This window comes from Papio anubis, chromosome 20 (genome assembly GCF_008728515.1).
Source record: "Papio anubis isolate 15944 chromosome 20, Panubis1.0, whole genome shotgun sequence".
Lineage (NCBI taxonomy): Eukaryota > Metazoa > Chordata > Mammalia > Primates > Cercopithecidae > Papio > Papio anubis.
Genome location: NC_044995.1, coordinates 39,331,109 through 39,349,620, shown reverse-complemented (window position 1 = coordinate 39,349,620; position 18,512 = coordinate 39,331,109). Strand labels below are relative to the sequence as shown.

Sequence of the window (18,512 nt, the reverse complement as noted above, 5' to 3'; positions counted from 1 at the left end):
TAGTAGAGACGGGGTTTCACCGTGTTAGCCAGGCTGGTCTCAAACTCCTGACCTGGTGATCCACCCGTCTCGGCCTCCCAAAGTGCTGGGATTACAGGCTTGAGCCACCGCGCCCGGCCGCCAGCTAAGTTTTTTGTATTTTTAAGTAGAGACGGGGTTTCACCATGTTGGCTAGGCTGGTCTTGAACTCAACCTCAGGTGATTTGCCTACCCCAGCCTCCCAAAGGTGCTGGGATTACAGGTGTGAGCCACCGCGCCCGGCCAATTCTTAGTCATCTTTCTGTAACTTCCTCAGGCCACCTTCCAAGAGTCAGAAAAGGGTCTGCTGAAAACCTAATTCACGTTGCACCTGAAACATGAATACCTGCGTATTTTAACTGCTATACCTTTAGCACTCAGCCCAAGGCCTAATACAAAGTTCTAGATGTTGCATGACTGTCTCAGAGGCAAGAAGGACTGTTTCAGGAGGGAGTGGTTCCAGAGCGTGGCTCTGCGCTGCCTCAGCTGTTTCTGACTTCTGCTGCTTACTCAGACAGGTCTCTTAATAGCTCAGCGCCTCAGCTTCCTCATCTATCAAATGGCAATAGTAATAGTACTACCACGGAGGGTGCTGGAGCATTCCATGAAGCACTACACTTAACATGCTGAGAAGCCTCTTATCTGAGAGTGAGAGTTCAGTGTGTTCTCAGAGGCCAACCCCCGCTGCCCCTCTCACCAATCGTGGCTCGGATGAGCGAGGAGGCGTCGCCAATGTTGTTGAGACACTCCTGTTTGATGAAGTCTGCCACAGGGGGTGGGAAGCTCTGATAGTGCGCCTTCACATTGTTCTTGAGGATGAGGCCGCTAAGAGAGCGCGTTGGCTCATCTGGGAGGAGGAAGGCTGAGGTTCAGGGGCCCACGGGGGAGAAAGCAGGGTCCCGATCGCATGGAAGGGAGCAGAGGGCGTACCTTCTGACTTGAGTCTGGTCAGGACGAAAATCAGGTAGTTGTTGAAGTCAGGAAACTGATTGAGTTGTTTGAGTTTCTGCCAGGCTGTTAAGGGACTTGGAAGACAGAGGCCTTCCCCCGGCCAGGCCCCCTCACTATGTACCTGACACTATCTCTGACCACTGGGACCCGGCTGCTAGCTCCTGGGGGATCCCACTCCCTAATAAGCCCACAATGGCACCACTCCGTAATAAGCCCACAATGACACAGAGCACCTCAGACACGTCAAATTCATACAAGGGGCTGGGCGCGGTGGCTCACATCTGTAATCCCAGCACTTTTTGGGAGGCCGAGGCGGGCAGATCACAAGGTCAAGACTAGCCTGGCCAGCATGGTGAAACGCATCTCTACTAAACATACAAAAAAATTAGCCGGGCATGATGTGTGCGTGCCTCTATTCCCAGCTACTTGGGAGGCTGAGGCAGAAGAATTGCTTGAACCCAGCAGATGAAGGTTGCAGTGAGCCAAGATCATGCCACTGCAATCCAGTCTGGGCGACAGAACAAGACTCCATCTCAAAAAAAGAAAAATCATACAAGGAGTTGGGTGGAAATGTCTGAGTTTCCCATCTACTCCTGAAGACCCAGCCAGAACAGAAGAGGGAAGGAGAATCCCACTCCTCTTAAAGTGGCAGCTACTAGTCAGCTCTCCCCAGTAACAGGCCATGGTACCTTTTTTTTTTTTTTTTTTTTTTTTAAATAAAAAAAAAGGGAATCCAGATTTTGGAATGAGTCATGCTCATGGTTTAAACATTTATGTATTTATTTATTTTGAGACAGACTCTCACCCTTGTCACTTAGGCTGGAGTGCAGTGGCGCGATCTCGGCTCACTACAACCTCCGCCTCCCAGGTTCAAGTGATTCTCCTGCCTCAGCCTCCTGACTAGCTGAGATTACAGGCTTCTGCCACCACATCTGGCTTGATTTTTGTATTTTTAGTAGAGACAGGGTTTCTCCATGTTGGCCAGGCTGGTCTCAAAACTCCTGACCTCAGGCGATCCATCCACCTCGGCCTCCCAAAGTGCTGGGATTACAGGCGTGAGCCACCGCGCCTGGCCTATATCTTTTTTTTTGAGACGTGGTCTGGCTCTGTCGCCCAGGATGGCTGGAGTACAGTAGCACAATCTCAACTCACCTCAACCTCTACCTCCTGGGCTCTAGCCATCCTCTCACTTCATCCTCCCAAGTAGCTGGGACTACATGTGCATGCCACCACACCCAGCTATTTTTTTATTTTTTGTAGAGATGGGGGAGTCTCCCTATATTGCCCAGGCTGGTCTCAAACTCCTGGGCTCAAGCGAACTACCTGCCTCGGCCTACCAAAGTGCTCTGATTACAGGCATGAGCCACCCTGTGAGGGCCAGGGCCTACTTTAACAGTTAATGGAGTAGATGCTGGCGTTCAATGAACATTAGGAATTTTCATCATTTTCCATAACAATCCCCACAGCTCTGGAAATGGGACCCAGGAATTCTAATCCTTCTCTGTCCAGGGCAGATCCTCCTCACAGCAGAAAAAATCTGGGCACTGGGGGAGTCAGTCCCTTTCTTTCTCTCTCTGGCCTTTGGAAACTGCATACATCTACCCGGTTCCCCCAGCCCCAGAAGGAAGGAAGGATACATCCTGCACGATGCGCTGAGTGGCTGTGTTGGGCGACTGTGAGTCTTTGAGCAGCTGCAGGACCTGCTGCAGGCCCTGCTCGTCTGGCTGCCAGTCCATGGCGCAAGGCAAGCTGCGGGGGTAGGGGCCGGGGTCAGCGCTGGGTCTCTGGGGCTCCGTGTGAGACCCAGGTGGAGCCCCTGAGGCCGCGGTGGCCGCATGACGACGGGAACGCCCTCGGCGGACAGGCGGAGGCCTCCGATCCACGCCCGCCCAAGTGCGGGGTCCCCGCCAGCTGCGCCATCCTCGGCCGCGCAGTCGCGGGCTCGGGAGCGCGGGAGGGGGGATGTGGAAGCGGGCCACAGGCGGCGGCGGCGGGGCCCGGCGGATCCTCACGGGACCCAGCGAAGAGCCCTCGTCCCAGGGTGGCCCATGCCGCCGACCCCGGCTCCGAGCCCGAAGGCTTCTACCTCCCTCGCAGCGGCTGGGCGAGGGCCCAGCCGCCTCCACATCCAGGGGCCCCGCCCCAGACCGTGATAGCGCCCCGGCCCCCGTGGTCTCTTCCGTGCAGGCACAATCCCTGAAGAGTCCCCTTCCCCCGACACTCGGCCCTTAACCTCTGCCAAATCCCAGAGGCCTCCTGCCCTAGTCCAATTTCTGAGCTTCCCCAGATGCACCGTCCCAAGACGATCGTCCTGATCTCTCCTGTCCCCTGTTCCTGCCCTTCAAGCTCAGCGGATGCCAGATATCCCTCTCTGTGGCCTAGCCAAATTCTAAGAATTCCCCTTAATCAGGCCCAAAGCAGTCCCCAGATAGGTCTCTGTTGCCTCTTCGAATGAGAGCCAGCCAAGCCCGACCAACCCACCATAGGAGCCCCCTGGACAGATCCCAGTCGCCTTTCCCAATCAGGTCTGGCCAAGGCTCTCCCTGAAATCCCCTCCAACCCAGTCAGCAGTAACCCCTGCTGACGGATCTCTGTTGCCTCTCCCAGTCAAGTTCGGCCGAGTCCCCCACCACCTCGTGTCGGTAACCCCCTGGCCCGATCCTTGCAGCCTCCCCCAGTTCGGCCTGGGTGAACACCCCCCGGGGCATTCCCCTCAACGGATCCCAGCGACGCTTGGAAGTCAGATCCAGGAAAACCCTCTAGGCCGAAGTCTGACGCCCCTCCCTGTCAGGGCCCAACAAGCTCCCCTCCCCCCTCCCCGCTCAACTTTTCAGTGCGGCCTCCCCCAATCAGACCCAACCAAGCCCCACCGAAACAGGCCCCTACACACACCCGATCCTCGCGACGTCCCCCAATCAGGCCCCAAGCAGTCCCCAGACGCTTCCCCCAATCAGATCCCCTCCAGCCCGACCCCAGCAGTCCCACTGGCCCTCTTCTTGCTGAGCCCCGACATGGCCTGGCTTCGAGGCCCCACCCCCTAAGCTCTGCTCAGTTCCCCCCTCCCCCGCCCGACCCGTTCTAGCAGCCAGGAGGATCGGGCCCAACCGGGTTCCCGGCCTTTCCCGGTCGGGCGCGGCCCCGACGCCCGGGCCGCGCGCGGCGCAGGCCCGGTGCCCGGCGGGGGTCGACGCAAGCCGGGGCCAAGAGGGTCGGGCTGAGTGAGGCCCACTTACCCGGCCCCGGGCAGCAGCGGCGGCAACTCGCGCTGCGGCTTCTCCAGAGACTCGCGCGGAAGGAGGGAGCCAAAGAGAGAGAATTAAAAAAAAAAAAAAAAAAAAAAGAAAGAAAAAAAAGAAAAACGCGGCCGTAGGTGAGCCGCCGCGGCTCCCGTACTCTGTTCAAACTGGTCCCGCCGAGCCAATCGGAAGGTTCAACCTTCACACGTGCCCTGGCACTTGGGAAACCCGGGCTGAGACGAGGCCCGGTCACGTGACGAAAGAGTTGCCGTTTCTTTGGCCTCTCTAGCCGGCCGGTCCTCCCAGTGTCTCGTTTTCCCAGCATTTTACACTGACCTGACCGCAAGCTCTTTAGCTGCAACCAGGAGTTTGGTAGCGCGTGGGGACTTTCTGTGTGTGATGGATCCAGGAACCCCTCGGCCAGAGCCAGCGACCTCCTTGTCACCTTCCTCCACTAAAAATTGAAATATGCCTCCCTTCCCCCATCCAGAGGTACTTGGGAGGAGTACGCTGTGTGCGCGTAAGGAAAGAGTTGAGCATGGTCTTTACAGCCCAGAGACAAAGGAAAGAAAGCAGGACAAAGTAAGTGCCTGAGACTTAAGCCGGGTTCCTACAGAAGCCTCCAACAATTTTTGCATTATTTTCCCGTACTGTTGGGCAGCTTTTACAAGGAGATAAAAAAGCCACAAGGATATACATTTTTGAATAAAACGAAATGAACTAATAAACTTTGAACCAGGCCTCATCCCTTTCCCTACCTGAAGTTGAATGAGGTGGAACAGCGCAGGAAATTCTGGCAAGAGCAGGGTCATGAAGAAAGAAATCTTCGCGATCCTTGCGACGTCTGAAGACAGTAGGACACCGTTTTTCCTTCTCGAGAGAGGAGCAGATGGTAAAGAGCTGGAGACCCTGGAACGTCCTGGTTTCCCCTCCCTGCCCTGCCGATAACAAAGTGGGAGACCTCCTGCCACTTGAAGCCTCAGTTTCCCCACTTGTCAAATGGGTAAAAGAGCAGTTCGCGCGATTAGAGATCATCCAAGTTAAGCATGACCTGGCCAGCTTTAACTTGTTCCTTAAAAACGTGGCTTTACCCTCCAAGGTTCAAGGCTGTTCTTTTACTGTATTCAGCTCCTCCCTAAGCCGATATTTAATGAATTCACCGGCGCTAATCCCAAAGAACAACCCATCCCTGATCTGAGGAACTTTTTGACCCTCGAGAGGCACAGGTCAATTTCTGCCCCTGCCTGAAGGAGGGGAACCGCTATCTCAACCCACTTGCCGTAGGCAAAGTCAGTCTCGGCTCCGTTCATTCATGAAAAGCAAGTACTGGGCCTCCAAGGTTAGAGAAGTGTCGGCAGGCGCCTAACTCCACTCGAAGAATTCGAGGAAGACACCCTAAAGGAGCAGTTGGGATTCCGAGGTAGCCAGTTGCGCTGGACTGAAACCTGGGCTGAGAAACACGTGCAGAAAGCCGCCACAAACGCATGCGTAAAGGCCTCCCTTCCCCCACCCTCCGATAAACCCTGGAACTACAAATCCCGTCCTGCCACGCGCCAGGGTCGCCGCGCATTGGGGTTTTGGCTGAGAATCAAATTGGGAGGAGGGTCTCTAGACCAACCGAGGTGCATGGGGAACAGAAGAGTGAGACTGGGGAGCTGGGGCTGGATTGGGGGTTCCTGGGGCGGGTGTGAATGATAAGAGCTTTCTGGTCAAATCTGGGGGCTGCCCCAGATAACGATCAGATGGGGAGCGAGTTTGGGATGCAGGAGACAATTTGTTAAGGTTCACCCCCTTCATATAATATGGCAAATTTCCAGCGGCCCTGCGCAAGCCTTGGGGCAGAAGAAAGTAGCCGCTGCTGCATGTATGGTCCACATTGTTGGCCCTCGTGAGGTCACGGAATTTTTTTTTCCTCTCCAGCTGGTGAATTTGAGTGCTGAATCAGGACAAGGTTTTGAGGTTTTGTTTTTTTTGTTGTTGTTTTTGTTTTTCTGTCTCTTTTTGTTTGTTTTGTTTTGTTTTTGAGACGGAGTCTCGCTCTGTTGCCAGGCTGAAGTGCAATGGCGCGATCTCAGCTTATTGTAAACTCCGCCTCCCGGGTTCAAGCGATTCTCCTGCCTCAGCCTCCCGAGTAGCTGGGATTACAGGCATGTGCCACCACGCTCTGCTAATTAGCCACGCCCGGCCCTTTTTTTTTTTTTTTTTTTTTTTTTTTTTTTGTATTTTTAGTAGAAATGGGGTTTCACAATGTTGACCAGGATGGTCTTGATTTCTTGACCTCATGATCCGCCCGCCTTGGCCTCCCAAAGTGTTAGGATTACAGGCGGGAGCCACCGCACCTGGCGGTTTTTCTTTGAGACAGTATCTCGCCCTCATTGTCCCGGCTGGAGTGCAATGGCTCACTGCAACCTCCGCCTCCGGGTTCAAGCGATTCTCCTGCCTCAGCCTTCCGAATAGCTGGAATTACAGGCGTCTGCCACCACGCCAGGCTAATTTTTTGTATATTTAGAAGAGATGGGGTTTTGCTATATTGGCCAGGCTGGTCTTGAACTCCTGACCTCTGGTGGTCCACCGGTCTCGACCTCCCAAAGTGCTGGGATTACAGGTGTGAGCCACTGTGCCCGGCCCAGTGTTTTTCTATTTCTTTATTTCTGAGACGGAGTTGCGCTCTGTTGCCCAGGCTGGAGTGCAATGGTGGGATCTCAGCTCACTGCAACCTGTGCTTCCAGGGTTCAAGCTATTCTCCTGTCTCAGCCTCCCGAGTACCTGGGACTACAGGCGCCCACAACCACGCCCGGCTAATTTTTGTATTTTTAGTAGAGATAGGGTTTCTCCATGTTGGTCAGGCTGTCTCGAACTCCCGACCTCAGGTGATCCACCCGCCTTGGCCTCCCAAAGTGCTGGTATTACAGGCGTGAACCACCACGCCCGGCCTTTTTTCCTATTTCTTTCTTTTTTTTTTTTTTTTTTTTTTTTTTTTTTGAGACGGAGTCTCGCTCTGTTGCCCAGACTGGAGTGCAGTGGCCAGATCCCAACTCACTGCAAGCTCCGCCTCCCGGGTTTATGCCATTCTCCTGCCTCAGCCTCCCGAGTAGCTGGGACTACAGGCGCCTGCCACCTCATCTGGCTAGTTTTTTGTATGTTTTTTAGTAGAGACGGGGTTTCACTGTGTTAGCCAGGATGGTCTCGATCACCTGACCTTGTGATCCGCCTGTCTCGGCCTCCCGAAGTGCTGGGATTAGACTTGAGCCACCGCGCCCGGCCCTTTTTTCCTATTTCTTAAGCACCTACTGCATATCAAGCAGTTTCCAAATGTTATCTCATTAACACCAGGTGCAGTGGCTCACACCTGTAATCCCAGCACTTCGAGAGGCCGAGGGCAGATCACGAGGTCAGGAGATTGAGACCATCCTGGCTAACATGGTGAAACTCTGTCCCTATTAAAAATACAAAAAAAATTAGCCAGGAGTGGTGGCCTGCGCTTACAATCCCAGCTACTCAGGAGGCTGAGGCAGGAGAATTGCTTGAACATGGGAGGCGGAGGTTGCAGTGAGCCAAGATCATGCCACTTCACTCCAGCCTAGGTGACAGAAAAAAGGCCAAATGTTATCTCATGCAAATCTCACAAAAGCCCTATGCCTGGCAAACTTACCTCAGCTCAATTAGAAGCACTCCATGCCAAAAGAAACTCACAGAATTGGTGTCCAACCGGCCGGGCGCGGTGGCTCCCACCTGTTATCCTAGCACTTTGGGAGGCCGAGGTGGGCAGATCACCAGGTCAGGAGATCCAGACCATCCTGGCTAACACGGTGAAACCCCGTCTCTACTAAAAATACAAAAAAAAAAAATAGCCAGGCATGGTGGCAGGCGCCTGTAATCCCAGCTACTCGGGAGGCTGAGGCAGGAGAATGGCGTGAACCCGGGAGGCGCAGCTTGCAGTGAGCCGAGATCATGCCACTGCACTCCAGCCTAGGTGATACAGTGAGACTCCGTCTCAAAAAGAAAAGAATTGGGGCCGGGCATGGTGGCTCATGCCTGTAATCCCAGCACTTTGGGAGGCCGAAGCGGGCGGATCAGGAGGTCAGGAGATCGAGACCATCCTGGCTAACACGGTGAAACCCCGTCTTCTCGGGAGGCTGAGGCAGGAGAATGGTGTGAACCCAGGAGGCGGCGGAGCTTGCAGTGAGCTGAGATCGCGCCTCTGCACTCCAGCCTGGGCGACAGAGTGAGACTCCATCTCAAAAAAAAAAAAAAAAAAAAAGGAAGAAGAATTGGTGTCCAACCACGAATCTGAAATGCGAGACAAACGCATTCTCAATTTACAATAGCCTCCCTGCTCGAGCCTCTCATCACACTGTCCCCCGAGTTCAAAGGTCAGCACTTAACTGACTTAACACAGTTCCCAAACGCAAGCCAACTTCTTCACCCTGGGAAGCACTAGCTGTTTTCAACAATAGCAGGGTTAGATTCCATGAATATTGCCCTTACTTTAGAACTTGACTCTAGAGATGCTTCTGTATTTTACCCCTATTTGATAGATGAAGAACCTGAAGTACAGAAAGTCTAAGTGACTTACCCAAGATCACACAGTCAACAGGCCCTAGAATAGTTTGAAGCCAGGGCTGTGTGACTCACCAAAACCTGGATTTCATTCTCCTCCCTCTTCAGACTTTTCTAAGGTCAAAGCGGGTAAGTACTGTAAAGGGATGTGCCTGGGCTTTCAGCCTCTCCTGCCTCTTGACACTAGAATAGAGGCTGAGATGCTGCAGGGCGACCTACTTCCCAGGCTTCTGTTGCTTTTTAAAGATCCAGTCTCTGCTGGTGGCTTTGGGGGAGGAGGAGGAAGGGATGGCTCCATTACCTTCCTGTGTTCCTTCCCCCCATAGTCCATCCCCAAGGCCAAAGTCACACCTGAGCTAGCTCCCCAAAGTAGGAGGGAGAGACCTTTCTTCTTTTTTTGAGACAGAATCTCTCTAGTCACCCAGGCTGGAGTGCAGTAGCGCCATCTCAGCTCACTGCAAGCTCAGCTTCCCGGGTTCACTCCAGTCTCCTGCCTCAGCCTCCCAAGTAGCTGGGACTACAAGCGCCCGCCGCCACACCTGGCTAATTTTTTGTATTTTTATAGAGACGGGGTTTCACCGTGTTAGCCAGGATGGTCTCAGATCTCCTGACCTCGTGATCCGCCCACCTTGGCCTCCAAAAGTGCTGGGATTACAGGCGTGAGCCACAGCGCCCGGCCATGGGAGAGACCTTTCAGCCCATGTGCAAACTAAAGTAGAAAAACCTTATTGTATGTTAGCAGGAAGTGAAACAGGAAAGGTATCCTATTCTTTTTTTTTTTTTTTTTTTTTTTTTGAGACAGAGTCTCAGTCTGTTGCCCAGGCTGGAGTATAGTCACTGTAACCTCCGCCTCCCCGGTTCAAGTGATTCTCCTGCCTCAGCCTCCCAAGTAGCTGGGATTACAGGTGTGCACCACCACCCCCAGCTAATTTTTGTATTTTTAGTAGAGATGGGGTTTCATCATGTTGGTCAGGTTGGTCTTAAACTCCTGACCTTGTGATCCGCCCACCTACCCACCTCAGCCTCCCAAAGTGCTGGGATTTTAGGTGCCATCATGACAGCTAGGTGTTTGTTGTTTTTTTTTTTTTTTTTTGAGACAGAATCTCACTTTGTTGCCTAGGCTGAAGTACAGTGGCACGATCCCGGCTCACTGCAAGCTCCGCCTCCTGGGTTCCCGCCATTCTCCTGCCTCAGCCTCCCCAGTAGCTGGGACTAGCTAAGCCTCACCACCACGCCTACATTTTTTGTATTTTTAGTAGAGACGGGTTTCACTGTTAGCCGGGATGGTCTGGACTTCCTGACCTCGTGATTGCCTCCGGCCTGCCTCCCAAAGTGCTGGGATTACAGGCGTGAGCCACTGCACCCGGGCTTTTTTTTTTTTTTTTAACTTTTTTGAGATGGAATCACTCTGTTGCCCAGGCTGAAGTACAGTGGCACGATCTCAGCTCACTGCAACCTTTGCCTTCCCAAATTCAAGAGATTCTCCTGCCTCAGGCTCCCGAATAGCGAATAGCTGCTATTACAGGTGTGTGCCACCACGCCCGGCTAATTTTTTGTAATTTTAGTAGAGACGGGGTTGTACCACGTTGGCCAGGCTGGTTTCAAACTCCTGGCCTCAAGTGATCTGCCCGCCGTGGCCTCCCAAAGTGCTGGGATTACAGGCGTGAGCCACCGCACCCAGCCAGCTTTTATTTTTTCTAGCAAGAAAGGTCTTGCTATATTATCCAGACTGGTCTTGAACTCCTAGGCTCAAGTGATCCACCTGTGTCTCAGCCTCCCTGGTCACTGGGATTACAGATGTGAGCCACCATTCTGGGCTGGGCGGATTTTTGTCTGTTTGGGTAAATGACTTCACATAACAGATGCTCATCATGTGTTACAAGAGTAAATGCCCCACCCCAACCTCACAGACTGCATCTGGCAAAATCTGAGAGCCTGTGGTGTACCGGGATGGGCCCACCTCAGCCCACTTCCAGGACCACAGCCCTCTGCCTTCCACCCTCTACTTGCTGAGGCCGTGTTTCTCTGAGCCTTGGTCCTCTTTTGATTTAAAGTGGAAGGAGGGGCCAGGCCCAGTGGCTCATACCAGTAATCCTTAAGGCGGCAGATCACTTGAAGTCAGGAAACCCCGGCTCTACCAAAAAGATAAAAATTAGCTTGGTGTGGTGGCACACTCATGTAGTCCCAGCTACTTGGGAAGCTGAGGCAGGATGATTGCTTGAACCTGGGAGGCGGAGGTTGCAGTGAGCCGAAATCATGCCATTGCACTCCAGCCTGGGTGCAGAGTGAGCCTAACTCAAAAATAAATAAATAAAAAAGTGGAAGGAGGGGGCTGGGTGCAGTGGCTCACACCTGTAATCCCAGCACTTCGGGAGGCCAAGGCGGGAAGATGGTTTGAGCCCAGGAGTTCCCAACCAGCCTGAGCAACGTGGCAAGACTTCGTCTCTACAAAAAAAAAAACAAAAAAATGAGCCGTGTCTGATGGCACATGCCTGTAGACCTCACCCAGGAGGCTGAGGTGGGAGGATCACTTCGGCCCAGGAGGTTGAGGCTGCAGCGAGCTGTAATTTCACCACTGCACTCCAGCCTAGGTGACAAAGGGAGACCTTATCTCAAAAAAGAAAAAGAAAGAAAGTGGAAGAGGGCCCAGCCCTAAGCTGGGTAGGAGTGCCAAGGCTGCTTAGCTGCTGCCATTCCTGCCTGGGAAGACTGGGGTGAGCCTATAGCTAGGGGGCCCCCAACATTGCTCCAGGTTCAGCAGGTTTGAGGAGTTGGGAGGCAAGGGCATCTTAAAACCCGTGTGGGTTTGGAGAACAGGTGGAGCCAGGCAGCTTCTGGCTCCAACAGGATGCACAATGGAGCCAGGAGGAGGGCATGGAAGGGCTGGGAGGTCTGTGTCAATGATCATGTTCTGCAAGGTTGGACAGAGAACCCCTTCACCCTCCTTCTCTTGAGGGTGTATGCATATGGAAGGGACAGACTCCAGCCTCCCTGGAAGGGCTTCAAGTAGCTGGAGGACTGAGTGGCCTTTCCCCCAGCAGAGCACACAGCCCCACGGAATCCAGCTCTCAGCATTCCTCACCTCCTCTGCTACCAAGATACAGTCCCCTCCCCTCCCCTCCCCAGTCTCCCAGGTTCTACCCTCAGCCCCCTTCAGTCTACTCCCCACAGGAGCCAGAGGGATCCCCTGAAGATATAAAACGTACGATGTTGCTACCTCAAATACCCTCCAAAGCCTTCTCCTCACTTAAAATCCCGGGCATGACATGGTGGCTCAGGCCTGTAATCCCAGCACTTTGGCTGAGGTGGATCACCTGAGGTCAGAAGTTCGAGACCAGCCTGGCCAACATGGTGAAACCCTGTCTCTACTAACAATACAAAAATTAGCCAGGCATGGTGGCCAGCGCCTGTAATTCCAGCTACTCGGGAGGCTGAGGCAGGAGAATTGCTTGAACACAGGAGGCGGACGTTGCAGTGAGCCGAGATCACGTCACTGCACTCCAGCCTGGGTGACAGAGACAAGACTCCGTCTCAAAAAAAAAAAAGAATAAAATCCTGGGCCGAGAATGGCTCATACTGGTAATCCTTGCACTTTAGGAGGCTGAGGTGAGAAGGTTGCTTAAGCCCAGGAGTTGGAGACCAGCCTGAGCAACATAGGGAGACCCCATCTCTACAAAAAAAAAAACTAGCAGAGCGTGCTGGTGTGAACCTGTGGTCCCTGCTACTTGCGGGACTGAGGTGGGAGGAGGCTGGGAAGTCGAGGCTGCAGTGAGGCAGTGAGCTGTGATCGTAGCACTGCACTCTAGCCTGGGCGACAGAGCAAGACCATCTCCAAAAAAAAAAAAAAAAGAACAAAATCCTGAATTCTCCCCTTATAATCCATCCGTCCTCCTCCTCACTTCATCAGGCCCAAGCCCTCTCCGACCTGGCTATTCCTCTGCCTGGGGCTCCGTCTCATCTCCCTCAGGACTCTAATCAAATGTCACCTAAAAGACATACCCCCTTCCTCCCTAGCTGCAAAAGGGCTTCCCCTTTTTGTTTGTGTCTGTCTCTTTCTGTAAGGGCAGGGAGGGTGTGGTCTGCTGTGTTCCCAGCTGTCGCCCCGGAGCCTTGCAGAACCCTGGCACATAACAGATGCTCCTAAGTGTCTGCTGAATGCACAATGCAACAGCTCTGGCCCAGCCAAAATGGAACTGTGAAGACAAAGTGAGCCTAAGGTGGCATGGTGGGGATGCAGCAGTGAGGGGAGATGGGTCTTGGGGAAAGTCCAGGCCTACATGAGGGGATGTGCCCCTGTCCTTCCTACCCCCTCCATATCCTGCTCCTTACCAGGCCAGACCCAGGCTTTGACAGGTACAATGCCAGCTACCAGGGGAAGGCTTAGGTCCGACAGCACAAAGAAGACAAATCAAGCACACAGCTCCGGCACTAAGTCAAGTTCTTTACTTCCCAGAAGTGATGGCTAAGGGAAGGGAGGAGGGTGAGAAGAGGAAGAGAGAAAGAGCCAGAGAGAATGAGGAGGTGAGAAGGGGGGACAGTAAACCACTGTTCTATGAAGTCTCACGAGGCAAGTGCTCAAGGTAAAAAAAGAGTCCTGGAGAATCGTCCACGGCTGCGGGAAGCATCTCGGTTTGCTTCTGCTTTTAAGTCCTCTCGGGGAAGGCTGCCACCGCTGCCACTGCATTAAATAGTTATGTACATCGCAGAGAGTCCCAGGCCATGGGCAGGCGGGGGAGGGGCGTCATTTCACCAGGGGCCGAGTTTTATCATCGTCACCGCACTGGTGGGCTTTGTACTTTTTCACTTCTGCCATGTACTTGGCCCACGCGTCACCTTTACTTGTTAATACCTGTGGAAGGGGGATATGGGTTTGGGGGGAGGTGCCAGGAACCAGGGTCAGGACTGCCCTGAGACAGCTGACCCATTCCCAGTGTCACCCGGCGGAAGACTCTGGGTTTGAGCTAAAGATTGTAAAGTCAAGTTATCTGGGGACCCTCCTATCCTGCCAGGCACACTCAGCAAAGGCCTGGATACCAGACAGGGAGGGAGAAGGCTGGGCACAAAAGCTGGAAGGAAAAGGCAATGTGGGTGGCCCTCCTGCACCCAGCCGGCTCACCTCATCCTCCGTCTTCTGCTTCTTGGCTACTATTCCCGTCTTGAGGGCTAGTTTGTTCCCGCCTCTGCGTTTGCCCACCTGGGTGAAGGGACAGAAGACTGCAACGGTTACAGGAGCCGGGACCGCCCTTGGCGGCGCTGAGGCCCACTACACCTTCCTAGCCCGGCCTGGTGGCCCGTCCTGACGCCGCGCCCAGCTCCGCCAGCCGGCCGACCTGCGCAGCAATCAGAGAGGAGCACACGCGACTCAGCGCCTGCCCTGGGCCCGCGGTGCCCTCCCAGGGAGCAAGAAGAGTGCCCACTTCAGTGGGGACCAGCTTTGTCCTCACTTTCCATGCCAAAGCCTCACCCTCTCTAGCAGGGACCACAAGAGGTGGCAATAGCTCCGTTTATTGAGCATGTACTGTATGCCAAGCCCTGTGCCAAGTGCTGCAGATGTATCATCTCCTTCCATTTTCACAGCTACCCTAAGATGAAAGTTAGAACCACCCCCTTTTTGACCCGGCGCGGTGGCTCAGGCCTGTAATCCCAGCACTTTTGGAGGTGGAAAAGGGGGAATCACCTGAGGTCAGGAGTTTAAGACCAGCCTGGCCAACATGGTGAAACCCTATCTCTACTAAAAACACAAAAAATTAGCCGGGAGTGGTGGTAGGCGCCTGTAATCCCAGCTACTCGGGAGGCTGAGGCAGAATTGCTCGAACCCGGGAGGAGGTTGCAGTGAGCCAAGGCTCCACCACTGCACTCCAGCCTGGGCAAGAGCAAGACTCTGTCTCAAAAAAAAAAAAAAAAGGAACCACCCCCTTTTCCTAGATGAGGAAAGTCTTTCAGAAGGAGAAGTCATGCTAACAACAAACAATGGAGCTGATTCAGGGTCAGGTGGGTCAAAGCCTCTGGACAGCATCCTTAGACATCAAGCAACATTGCCTTCTCTGTGCCTAGCTTGGCATGGCCTCTTTGAGGGTGCAGCCAAAATAGACCCTCAATGAACCAATGAAACAGATGCAACAACTGCTACACCCATTCATGAAGGGATACTCAGCCTCCACTCACAGGTGTCACGCCAACCCTGGTCCTGACGTTTTTCCTTCCTTACCCTTTCCTCAAAGATAGTCTTCCTCTAGCCTTTCATCCTGTATCCCACCTTCTCCCATTGATTGAGGGCTTCCTGCGCTCCGGGGGCTCCAACAGGCTTCACAGACAACCAGGCATTCAGTAACCTGTGCTGCTGAGACTATTTTCTTTTTGTTTGTTTGTTTTGTTTTGTTTGGAGACAGAGTCTCACTGTCCAGGCTGGAGTGCAGTGGCACGATCTCAGCTCACTGCAACCTCCACCTCCCAGGTTCAAGTGATTCTCCTGCCTCAGCCTCCCGAGTAGCTGGGATTACAGGTATGCACCACCATGCCTGGCTAACTTTTGTATTTTTTTTAGTAGAGTCGGGGGTTGCACCATGTTGGCCAGGCTGGTCTCGAACCCCTGACCTCAGGTGATCTGCCCGCCTCGGCCCCCAAAGTGCTGGGATTACAGGCATGAGCCACAGAGCCCATCCTGCTGGGACTATTTCACACTGATTTTTTTTTTTTTTTAAGATAGTCTCTTGTTCTGTCATCCAGGCTAGAGTGCAGTGGTGCAATCACGGCTCACTGCAGCCTGAATCTCCTGCGCTCAAGCGATCCTCCCGTCTCAGCCTCCTGGGGAGCTGGAGCTCCAGGCATGTGTGGCACCATGCCCAGCTAATTTTTAAATTTTTTTTGTAGAGATGGGTTTTTGCCATATTGTCCAGGCTGCTCTCCAACTCCTGGGCTTAAACAATCCACCCACCTCAACCTCCCAAAATGTTGGAATTACAGGTGTGAGCCACTGCACCCAATCCACACTCATTTTTAACAAAGGAAGAAACTGAGGCTTGGAGGGGTTACATCACTTGCCCAAAATCACATGCAGCATCCAGAACTAGAGCCCCCAATCTGTTAGTCTCAAGTCAACACTTTTTCCTCCACACTGCAGGGACTTGATCTTAACACTACAGACATGGCAAGCTCAGAGCCAAAAATCAATATACGCCCTATTTACTTAGCCCAGAGTTTCTCAACCTGGCACTAATAACATTTTGAGCTGGATTATTCTTTGTTTGGGGGTGGGAGGGCGCTGCCAAACGCATGGTAAGAAGTTGAGCAGCATCCCTGGCCTCTACCCATAGATGTCACTAGCACCCCCTCCCGCAGTTCTGACAACCAAAAATGTCTCCAGACTTTGCCAAATGTGGGGGTGGAGGGAACTGCCCCAATTGAGAACCACCAGTTTAGCCCTTCCTGGAAGACAGGCTCTATGCTAACCACTTTTCCAGGATCACCTCATAAAACCCTCACCACATCAAGAGATGCGATGATGTCTATTTTTGCAACTAGGGAAAATGAGGGTAGGCCAGCCCAGAGGCTCCAGGAAAGCAGCGATCTTGTCTGTAAGCTCACCACTGCATACCAGCATCTAGCACAATGCCTAGCACGAGGTAAAGTGCTCAATAAATGGAGGTTGGTCGAATAAGATACAAGGAAGTCAAGTAATTGTCCTAGGTAATTGTCCTTACACAGTACGTGATCTGAGTCTAATGCATATAGCTCAGAGTCCAGACTTAATTTACCTCCTTTCCTCACAATTAGTGGTGGTCCCATGACCCAAGGTCCGGGTACCATTCAAACAGGAATCCCGATATCCACGTTCCCTCACTCTCCACAGTGCTGATTCCAAGGGAATTCCTCAGCTCCCAGTTCCCACGGGCAGGCTCCTGGAGTCCCCACTCCCGCCCCCAGACCCCAGTTGTCGAGAACCCAAGTTCCTCATCCTCAGTGGGTGACCCGGACGGGCCCCTCATTCAGAAAGGAAAGTGGACCTCGGTCCCGATCCCCCTTCACGGGCCCCTACTCCCGCTGCCAGGACAGGCCGTGGCGCCCGCCCCCACCCCCACGGCTCCTTACGAAGCTAAGTGTGGAGCCCGGACCGCCCTTCCTCTTCGGATCCCCGGGGCCAGCGGCGGCGGCCGACTGGTCGGGTCGCTGCGGACCCGGGGGCGGCTCCTCCTGCCGCTGCCGCTGCTCCTCCTCCATCTTCCGCTTGAACAGCTCCAGGAAGCTGCCGTCGTTGGCGAACAAGTTCACGCCGCCCGATACGGGGCTCGAACCCGCGCCCGACACCTCCTCGTCCCCGCTCTCGGGCGACGTCCCCGGTCCCGACTCAGCCCAACGGCTCCCGCCACTGCCACCGCCCGCGGGGCCCGGCGCCTCCCGGCCCGGAGGCTCCGCCCGTCTCCCTCGGGCAGCCATTTTGTCGCCAGGTGCCGCGCAAAGGACTCCGGGAAGGCCGCTCCGGCCCCGCGCTTGGCGCCCGACTCGCCTCGTCCGGAGCAATGCATGCCGGGAAGAGCGGTCCGACCCTCTAGCGTCCGCAGCGGGGCGGGGTGAATGAGGGAATCAACCCGAAGGGGCGGGGCTAGGGGGAGGGGCCCCCGTCTCGCGGGTTTTTTTTGTTTGTTTTTTTCTTTTTTTTTTGAGACGGAGTTTCGCTCTTGTTACCCAGGCCGGAGTGCAATGGCGCGATCTCGGCTCACTGCAACCTCCACCTCCCAGGTTCAAGCGATTCTCCTGTCTCAGCCTCCCGAGTAGCTGGGATTACAGACATGCACCACCACGCCCGGCTAATTTTGTATTTTTAGTAGAAACGGGATTTCTCCATGTTGGTCAGGCTGGTCTCGAACTCCCGACCTCAGGTGATCCGCCCGCCTCGGCCTCCCAAAGTGCTGGGAATACAGACATGAGCCACCGCGCCTGGCCTTGTTTTTTAAAAATTAGAGACGGGCGCCTGGCTATATTACCCAGGCTGGTCTCGAACTCCTGGGCTCAAGCGATCCTCCTGCCTTGGCCTCCCCTCCCAAAGTGTTGAGATTACAGGCGTGAGCCATCGGGATCAGTCTTGCTGTTTTTTTTGGTTTTGTTTTTTGTTTTTTTGCTTTGTTTTGTTTTATCTTGGAGACAGAGTCACACTCCGTTTCCGAGGCTGTAGTGCAAAGGCGTGATCCTCGACCTCTCACGGCTGAGGTGAGCCTCCCACCAAAGCCTCCCGAGTAGCTGGGAAAACAGGCATGCGCCACTACGCCTGGTTTATTTATTTATTTACTTACTTACTTACTTATTTATTTTTGTGGAGACAGGGTTTTGTCATATTGCCCAGGCTGTTCTCAAACTCCTAGGCTCCAGCAATCCTCTCACCTCAGCCTCCCAAAGTGCTGGGATTCCAGGCGTGAGCCACCGAGCCCTGCCTCTCGGGTTCTCAAAATTCAGCGGTACTTGGGCTGGTGTTTCCCAGACTGGGGCTCCCGGGGAATGAGACTGTCGTCTGAGACTGGGGCTGTAGCTTGCTCTCTGGAGTTGGTTTCACTTGGGGCTAGGAACAGATTCGTTTTCCAGGGCTAGAATCCCCGTCTGACACCAATAATAATCTCTGTGAGGGGAAGGACCTCATTTGGGGTTGTGTACTCAGCTGACACCTGGGAACTTGAGTCCCTAACTAGGGAATAGAGAGCATGTGTAGCCTGGGCCCCCCAAGTAGAAATAGGGGTATCTTTGGGTTGGGTACTCATC

At 53.8% G+C, this 18,512-nt stretch overlaps 2 protein-coding genes across 9 annotated transcripts in view; both read right to left on the bottom strand.

Moving 5' to 3' along the window:
• The window catches only part of TNPO2 (transportin 2), a 26,315-nt gene extending 20,455 nt beyond the window's left edge, over positions 1-5,860 (bottom strand). The window contains exons 1-5 of one of the 8 annotated variants that reach the window (XM_009193604.4): positions 5,481-5,860; positions 4,964-5,078; positions 2,607-2,718; positions 949-1,024; positions 716-865 (exon numbers count right to left, since the gene is read on the bottom strand). In XM_009193604.4, coding sequence (XP_009191868.1) covers positions 716-865; positions 949-1,024; positions 2,607-2,705 — 325 coding nt within the window. In that variant the 5' untranslated portion in view covers positions 2,706-2,718; positions 4,964-5,078; positions 5,481-5,860. The other 7 variants (XM_017952246.3, XM_021930747.2, XM_017952247.3 and 4 more) reach the window with 7 other exon arrangements.
• A 7,326-nt stretch (positions 5,861-13,186) lies between these two features.
• On the bottom strand, positions 13,187-17,310 carry TRIR (telomerase RNA component interacting RNase). Its single transcript, XM_003914984.3, has 3 exons — positions 16,854-17,310; positions 13,882-13,959; positions 13,187-13,614 (listed from the first exon to the last, which is right to left on the bottom strand). Exons 1-3 carry the CDS (start codon positions 17,196-17,198, stop codon positions 13,507-13,509), a joined length of 531 nt encoding a protein of 176 aa, XP_003915033.1. The 5' UTR covers positions 17,199-17,310; the 3' UTR covers positions 13,187-13,506.
• Positions 17,311-18,512: the final 1,202 nt, after the last annotated feature.